This window comes from Phacochoerus africanus, chromosome 10, assembly GCF_016906955.1.
Source record: "Phacochoerus africanus isolate WHEZ1 chromosome 10, ROS_Pafr_v1, whole genome shotgun sequence".
In the NCBI taxonomy this organism is placed as follows: Eukaryota; Metazoa; Chordata; class Mammalia; order Artiodactyla; family Suidae; genus Phacochoerus; species Phacochoerus africanus.
The window spans coordinates 4,311,186-4,320,096 of NC_062553.1; the positions used below are offsets into that span (position 1 = coordinate 4,311,186).

The 8,911-nt window shown below is 56.9% G+C and overlaps 1 protein-coding gene across 1 annotated transcript in view; it reads left to right on the forward strand.

Annotated features, from left to right (window-relative positions):
• PPP2R2C (protein phosphatase 2 regulatory subunit Bgamma) overlaps positions 1-7,496 on the forward strand; it is a 134,257-nt gene extending 126,761 nt beyond the window's left edge. The window contains exon 9 of the mRNA XM_047799313.1: positions 5,174-7,496. Coding sequence (XP_047655269.1) covers positions 5,174-5,465 — 292 coding nt within the window. The 3' untranslated portion in view covers positions 5,466-7,496. The remainder of the gene's footprint in view (positions 1-5,173) is intronic.
• The last annotated feature ends 1,415 nt before the right edge of the window (positions 7,497-8,911 follow it).

The following is an 8,911-nucleotide window of genomic DNA, read 5'->3' on the forward strand; positions in this document are numbered from 1 at the left end:
ATCTGAACTCAGGGAGCCCAAACTGAGAACTGTCTACACTGCATGCGCTTAGGCTGTGCCTTTGCCTTTTAGGCCCAAGTAAAGCAGGTGGAGAGAGAAAGGCCCATCTTGACAGCGAGGCCCATTAGCCCCCCACCCCCTGACCCCGGTCACCCAGCATCAAGGCCACCCGCCTGGATCCTGACCTGTCTGAGCTTGTGGGCTCCTCTCTCTCTGCTCCGCAGCAGGTGCTCTGGGTCCAGGAAAGGGAGGCCTTGGCCCCTGGGGCTCGGATTCCCCCACCGGACCAAAGCTGCATCCCGCCCCCAGGCTGCTGAGCCCATAGGGCTGCTGGTATGGGTTTTATGAGCTCCCCGGTGGGTCTCTGCCCCTCCAGGCGACCCCTCTCCTTTGCAGGCTCTGAGAGTGACCACCTCTGGGGCAGTGTTAGAGCCACCCGCCCCCAAGACAGCCCAGCCAGGAGGTGGGCATCACAGAGAGAGGGGAGATGAGGGGGGCACCCCAGCTCCCCCGGGGGAAGGAGAAAAATCCACCTTCTCTTGCTGTTGCCTTGGAGTGTCACCTAGTGCCCCTTAGTGTCCCAGAGCCGGGCACAGGGGTGAAAGAAAAGGGCCACAGAAGGGGGAAGGGTAGGAGTCCCCTTCTAAGGAAGCTCAGTCCACCTGGCCCATTCCCCACTGACCTGCTGTGCATAGGTCCCTGTCCCTGTGACCCAGCCTGACAGCGGGCCTGACACCAGTGGTCGCCAGCTGCAGGAGTGACAGTGGGTGTCTGTTGGGATCTCAGGCAGGCCGCCTCTGTTGTCCACTGAACCAGACAGGCCTAATGGGGTTGCTGTCCTGGGTGGAGAGCTCAGACTTCATCCTGGGGGGTGACCCTGAGGCCTGAGCATCGCCTCTGCAGGGTGTGTGCGTGCGTGCGTGCACACACATGCTCACACACACACACACACACACACACTCCCACCTCGCCTGCCTCACCCTCCCTCCTGTGCCCTTTGCAACTATTCTCCCTGCTCCCCAGCCCACCCCCCAGTCCGCCTCGCCTCTACCTCCTCGCTCACCTGGGAGAAGGCACTGCCTGGGTGGGGGCTCCCGCCTTTCCCGCGCCCCCGCAGGCTCCCTTGTACACGGAAACTCCAGTGCGGGCCCCTCATACCCTGGGTCACTGCCACACTCCCCCCCCCCCCGTGCTCACAGCCCTTCTGCCTCCAGAGACAGCATCGAGGCGTGCAGACCCAGGAGAGCTGGTCCCCTGTGTCACCTCCTTAGCACCCATCCATTACAGCCAAGGTGCCTGCAGCCCCCTGCACCTCCCACCCCATCCCCTGGCCTTGGGATACTTTGGCGCTGGGTGGCAGGGTGGCCCCTCTCTCCCCCACCCCCAGCCTCTCCGAGGCGCCGACTTCACCCAGCCCTACTCCCTGTCCTCTGGCCTGAACATGGGCCACACACCGCTGGCTAAGCCACTGGGTCAGGTGTAGCTGCTGCCGGTGCGGACCTGGCCGAGGGTCTTGTGCCTGGACCCCTGAGAGGCAGCTGCTGGCACACATGGCAGCCTAGGGCATTGGGCGTCAGTGACTTTTAGACGCCAGATCTGCTCTGCTTCTGGGCATCTTCAGGCTCCACCACTCCCTGCTCCCATGCTGGGGGCTCACGGGGTCCAGAAGCCTCAGGGGTCACAATTTAGGGGACGTCAGAGCCAACCCAGCTGTCCCCAGAATGCGCTGATGTCTGAGGAGAGAAGAGGGGCTTCTCTGGGAAGAGGGGGGAGCGGAAGGCACTCGCCCCCCCACCGGCTGCGCAGGCGGGCTCCTCTCGCCCGGTGGGCGGATGCATCATTTCATTGTCTCAGCAACACGCAGGTCTCTTCACACCAATTAAGATTTTAGAACAGAAAAGAATAGAAGCAGAAAGCGCACTCAAATTCTCCACCCACCCTCCCTTCACCTCCAGGGATTAGACAAATCTTTTAAAAGGCAGAACCATTTACTACCCCCTACCCCACCCTGGGCCACCCCCACTGCTCCCCCAGCTGGCTTCAGAGACCCCTCCCCTCCCCTCTGGTCTGTCCCCTGTCCCTGTGCAAGGGGCTGCTGGGCAGGTCATCTCATGTCCTTCTAAGACTTCCGACAGTGGCTGGGCTCTGGGCGACCCTTCCCCGCCATTCGTCCTTTCATTCATTCAGAGTTCCTGTCGTGGTGCCGCAAAAACAAATCCAACTAGGAACCATGAGGTTGCGGGTTCGATCCCAGGCCTTGCTCAGTGGGTTAAGGATCCGGCGTTGCCATGAGCTGTGGTGTAGGCCGGCAGCTGCAGCTCCAACTTGACCCCTAGCCTGGGAACCTCCATAGGCTGCGGGTGCGGTCCTAAAAAAGAAAAAAAAAAAAATTTCGTCTGTAGGAACCATTCATTCAGTCAGCAGGCACTCAGTGAGCACCTCCCAGGGGCAGCACCTTCTGAACCTGCAGGTCTGACGGTGAACGAGAGAAGCTTCTGGTCCTTCAGCCCATTTGATTTACAAAACTTTGATGGGGGGACGGGGGTTGGGGGGTGGGGATGGGGGGCTCTGCTTGGTCTGCTCTGTTTAGCGGCTGCCGAGGGCTGTCTTTCCATTCCCGGAGGCTTCACCCCCTAGGAGGCCGAGCCAGGCCCTGGGGACTCAGATCAGACACACCTGCTCTGGGAGCCCCCACCTGGCGAGGAGCCTGAGGCACAGGTAGACCCTGGCCTACAGGTGCTTAGCGCTGGGAAGTGTCCCCACGTGTCCCTCCAGCTCCCGCCTCCACCCTCCTCAGCACAGACTGTGCCGGGGGCTGACCCCCTGGACTGCATCACAGCCTCCATGCCCGCTGGCTTCTGGCCGGGTTTGAGAGGGGCACTAGAAGGCTAACCGAGGGCAGGAGCAGGGGCGGGGGGGGGCACTTATTCCTCTGTTCCCTGTGGTCTTTGGGGCAGGTCCCTTCAGCCAGCCCCTCTGCACTGTTCTCTCTCTCTACCTCTCTGTCATTCTGTCTCCCATCTCTCTCTCTCTCTCTCTCTCTGTCTCCTGTGACCCCTCCCACCACCCCTCAGACCTGGGGGATGGTATCAGAAATCTCCAAATGGGAGTTCCCTTTGTGGCTCAGCAGTAACAAACCTGACTAGGATCCATGAGCATGTGGGTTCGATCCCTGGCCTCGCTCCGTGGGTTAAGGATCCGGCATTGCTGTGAGCTGTGGTGTAGGCCTGCAGCTGTAGCTCTGATTCCATCTCTAGCCTGGGAACCTCCATATGTCACGGGCGCGTCCCTAAAAAGACTCAAAATAAAAACAAAAACTCCAAATGTACCGGCCCCAGGGCACAGCACTTCCTGTGTTCCTTTATAACCTTTCAGAACCTTGGCCAACTGCCTTTCTCTGGAGCTCTTCTCCAGTTGCCCAGTTGGCCTATGCCTTCTGCCCCCTGCTGGGGCCCAGGTGAGCCTGGCGCCCTTCTGCCTGGAGGACCCCGAACACTGATGGAAGAGCCACTTCAAGCAGGGGGTGTGCCATCCTCATTACCCCCAAACCCCCACCCACTGATCTCTGACGACAAGGCAGAGAAAGTCTGGGTGTCAAGGACAGGTGGCACCAGGCACTGACACTGCAGATCGTGGCTCTGGCGGAAGGCTGGCCTCATGGGCACTCAGCTGTCTCTAGAAACCGCACAGCCTGGGCAGGGAGCTGCTCGCGGGCTGGAACCCAAAGGGAGTTCCTGACCCAGACTTGCCAGACCCCGAGCTGATAAAAGGTCCTTTCTGTGGAGGACCAGAACTCGGAGCAGCAGACTTTTCCATGAGAAAGGAGACAGTGTGCTCTGCTGTCACCGTGGGAGACAGACGTCACTCCGTCACTGCCCTCTGCCGGGGAGACGCCCCGCCTTGAGCAGTTTCAGGGGCCAGGCAGCAGACAGGCCTCCCCAACCCACATCTGGGCCATCACCATCGAGAAGGGTCCATAGGTGAGGTGACAGGTGGCTTGTAATCACGAGTTGTCATTCTCAGGTGGGCCCTGGGAGGCGGGCTTCCCCTGGTCTCCCATAGATATGTTACTGCCCGGCCTCAGGTCCCAGCCGATACACTCCTGGTGTCAGTTTATCAGCCCCCGTTCTCCCACGAGAAGGAAACGTGTTTATGAGGACAGGTGTCACTTTGGCCTGTGACTCAGCATCATCGGGGGACCCTGGGCATCAGACCCTGCAGAGCCCAGTGCCCAAGAGGACAGCCAGCCTGCCCTGGCGCATCTCCCACTCCTCCACACGGGATTAGCCCTGCAACCTGGGTGACCCTGGACACCTGGCTCGTGTGTGTACCCCTTATAAACCCAGGGGTCCTTGTGGCTTATCTTGGAACCGTGATAGCAGCAGGAAGCACAGCTGATCTCTGAAAGGGAGGAGGGACTCCAATCTGCCTGTACTTCTCCCGGACAACATTGAAGGGGACCACTTCCTTACCCCTCCTGGAATCCATGCCCCCTCCCCAGTGATTTTGTGCGCCCTGCCCCCAGCGGCTCCCAAGCCCCAGACCCCTTCCCTGCGCCCAGGCCTGTGTAGCTGCCATTCTTTCTCTCCCAGCTCTTACTATGCAGAATAACATCCTTTCTCTGGTCCAACGGGAATCCCTTCTCCTTTGGGGAGGAGGGGAGGGGAGAGACACATGTAAAAGGCTCTTTGGCAGGACGGGGACGTCTATAAACACTTGCCCATCGATGGTGTGCGAAGTTTTCATTAAGTCACTCAACAACTCAGACAACAGAGAAGGTCCTGGGTCCCTGCCAGAGGGCACCTCTGGTTGATTCAGAGGCCCACCCTTTGTCAGCACAAAGTTTATAGCCCAGTGTCACCTGTTGCCTAGTCTCAGTCAAAGTCGAGGCTGTCACCCCTGGACTACAGGGCAAAGTACAAGAGAACGTTTTTATGGTGTTTGGGGCAGAGGAGTAAAAGGGTCTCGGCTCCCGGCCCTAAGTCTGTGATCGGCGAGGTGAGGGAGGACAAAGGACCCCCAGGGAAAGGTGAGGGGGGTGGGGGGCAGGTGTGTCCCCACCTGCTCCCGCGGGCTCCGTCCTGGGGCGATGGCCCTGCAGGTCGCCAGCGGAGGAGGGGCGGGCTTCTTTCTTCCCCGGCCCCACCTTCATGCCTCTCCTCCCTCCCGCCAGCGTCATCATGACCGGGGCCTACAACAACTTCTTCCGCATGTTTGACCGCAACACCAAGCGGGACGTGACCCTGGAGGCGTCCCGGGAGAGCAGCAAGCCCCGGGCGGTGCTCAAGCCGCGGCGCGTGTGCGTGGGCGGCAAGCGGCGCCGGGACGACATCAGCGTGGACAGCCTGGACTTCACCAAGAAGATCCTGCACACGGCCTGGCACCCGGCCGAGAACATCATCGCCATCGCGGCCACCAACAACCTGTACATCTTCCAGGACAAGGTGAACTCCGACATGCACTAGGCGCCCCGCGCGGCGGTCCCCGCCCGACGGTCCATCGGCCACTCGCGGAGCGGCCACCAGGGGGCGCTGGGCCGTCCCTGCAGCATCCTCAGGCCCGACCGCTTTGGCGGGGGCGCTGATCTCTTCGAAAACAGGAAAAAGAAGATGTTCGCGGCTTGGAGTCATCGTGACCGACGTGACGGTCGGCCTTGAAGTTCAGTTCTTTCATCCTGTACTTTAACCGCGTGCAGCCTCCCCCACCTCATTGGGATTGCGGCGTCTGCGCGTTCATTTTTCCCTCCGGCGGTTCCTTTCTGGGGATGCAGGAGCCGCCGGAGCTGTTTCTCGCGCGCGCCTCGCTGGCCCCAGATCAGGGCTCCGGGGACAGGTAATGAAGCTCAAACAAGCCAGCCAGGGATTCTTTTGATGAAAAATGGAGCCATTGCCACTGTCTCAGAGCTGAGGTTCGTGCCGTTTTGCTTTTTGGATCGTGGATTCATGCTGAGAATTCGCAAGCTCCTCTTTTAGGTTATTTTAATGTCTTTCAATATCCCAGGTCCCTTACAGTTTCCTGAGAGGAAGGGGGTGGCATCGAACCATGTGTGTGCCTGTTATCTTCACCATCTGACCACTCTTCTGCCGCGTGCCAGGCGTGGTGCCCTCCCTCCGGCTGCTCTGCCTGCTCTCCTGTCATCCTGCAGCCATCATCACGGGCACCTCGGGGAATGTGCGCTGCTCCCTTCGTGATCTTTCTGAATCTTCATCATGACCTTAAGAAGTGGGTGCCATTCATTTCCTCCATAAGCGCCAGCTGCTCACCAGGCGCCAGGCTCTGTGCCAGGTGCTAGGGATTAAAGGTGGATGACTCGTCTTCCCACTGTACACGTAGGGAAACTGAGGCCCAAGGTGTGCACCAGCCGAGGTGGGGGAGTCAGGAATCTCGTTCAGCACCCCCCCCACAAGGCCCTTCCCAACACACCGCGTTGGTGGCTCATGTTAAAGCAGCATGCTAGCCTGGAAGGTTCTAGAACCATCTCTTCATCTTACAGCAGGTGAGCCATGACGCGGGTCCGGGGAGAACGGAGATGCAGAATGGAGAAGACCCCGGGTGCTCCTCGCCTGTTGGCTAAGGAACTCCACCCCACGACTGTCCCCCAGCGCCTTTCCCATGAGCACTGAACTGCCTCCAAAAGAAATTTGCATGTTACGAGCATTTTAGGATACATTTTCTTTAAGGACCCACGGTCTCCGAGGACACTTCCCTGAGGGCCACAGAGAACGCGGTCTTTCCAGGACAGTTCCTCTGGCTCTGTGGGGACCAGATCCGCCCACGTGCCAGCCACGCCCACATGTCTTTGCCCTTGGAAGGCAGCAGAACCCATGGGGCTTGCATTTTGATTCAGAAAGCAGAGTGCAGAGGCCCAACCGAATCCAACATTTTTTTCTTTTTCACAAGATGTGACCTAACCCAGGAAATAGACCCAACCCGAGATTTTTCTCAACGGATAACAGTGTCCTTTTGTGTGTGTGAAAGCACAAAACACATGTGCACTCACTTCCGGCCATACAATAATTACACAAGGAAATGGGTCCATTGTTTTTTTTTTTAAATCAACATGAAGAATGTTTGTTTATATATCACTGTAAAATCCAGGTGACCTGGACAGTATTATATGTACATATCTATTCTAATTGCAATTAATCACAGGATCAGAATCCTTTTTCTCCCCTTTGTAAAGAGTTTCAAGAATGTGGTACATTGTATAGAAATCTTCTCGAAGCCAAAATCCAGCTCTGAGGGCCTTACACAATTACTCGGATATTTGGCGAGACCCGTTTCCCTTTGTGGTTCACATGCAGTGGGGAAATTTGCATTTGCTCTTCGAGGTTGCTGTCTGATCAGAGATTTAAAGAGCACACTGTCTCTACAAAGTGCGAATCTTACACTGTATTCAAAAGGAGGTCTTACTCCAGGTCCTGATTCCTTACTGTTTTAAACTTTGGATACCAAACCAAAAAAGAAAAAAAAAAAAAGGATCTTAGAAGAAGCAAGGAAACACATCTTTGAGTCCCTGGAAAAGAAGACTGTCCAGAGCAAATTGTGAATAAAATACGCGTTGAAAAAAAAAAGGCGTTGAGGGGGGAGGGGCTAGCCGAGGCAGAAGGGCCAGTAAAATCGTCACAAACTTTGCTTCCTTACTGTTTAAATTTTCTGCTCTTTTTGAATGGACGGGCGTCCACCTGTCAGTGGGTTGTTTTTGTTTTTATTTCCATACGCGCTGAGGTTCGGGCGCTTGGTGGCTTTGGAGACCTTGTGGAATAGGCTGGCCTGACCGGCTTGGACTCTGTAATTCATAGGTGCGTTCTTGTTTTCTTTGGTGTCTCACAAACTATCCAACTGTTGAATAAGATTATAAATATGTTAATACCAGCTTTTTCCAATAAAATAACAAACGTTACATCGGAAAGGAGGCTCGGCAGGCGGTTGGTTTTTAATGAGACCCTCCCCCCCCCCCGCCCCCGCCCCCGCCCCCATGGCCAAGGGTCCCCTCAGGAATTGGGTGGATGTATCCGTGGCCAACGGGGGTCACCTCCAGGCTTTCCTGCCCCTAGCTCATAACCTTTCCCAGGTCTGATTTTATCACCGAGGAGGTGCAGCTGATGATGATAGCCCCCTCTTGGCGGGGGAGGGGGGGGCGAGATTAAACTGGTGAAGGCCTGCAAAGCACGACGCCTGGCCCATAAGCTCGCAGTAAATGGCAGTGGTTTGGTTTGGTTTGGTTTCGAAGCACCGGAGCAGAGCCCGCTGTAATTTCCAAATGTTCAGGTGTGCAGCAACGTGAGTCCGCTATTCACAAGCGTATATCCGTCCATTCCTCTTCGGACGCCTTTCCCACGTGGTTGAGCGTGAAGCATCAAGTAGCTCTCCCTCTGCTCTGCAGCAGGTCCTTCTTACTTCCGCAGGTTCCGCATAGTATTGCGTTTATGTCAATCCCAAGCTCCCATTTCAGCCCCCAACACTTCCCCTTTGGTAAGCGTCAGTGTGCTTACTCAAATCTTTTTTTTTTTTTGTCTTTTTCCAGGGCTGCTCCCAGGGGATATGGAGGTTCCCAGGCTAGGGGTCCAATCGGAGCTGTAGCCACCGGCCTACGCCAGAGCCACAGCAACTCGGGATCCGAGCCACGTCTGCAACCTACACCACAGCTCACGGCAACGCCGGATCCTTGACCCACTGAGCAAGGCCAGGGATCGAACCCACAATCTCAGGGTTCCTAGTCAGATTCGTTAACCACTGCGCCACGACGGGAACTCCCTGGTTACTCAAATCTCTGAGTTTGTTTCCATTTCGTGAATAAGGCTTTTGTATCATTCTTTATCAGCTGCCACATATCAGTGATCCCGTGTGATGTGTGTCCTTCTCTGACTCAGTTCACTTAGTGCGATCCTCTCTAGGTCCACCCATTTGC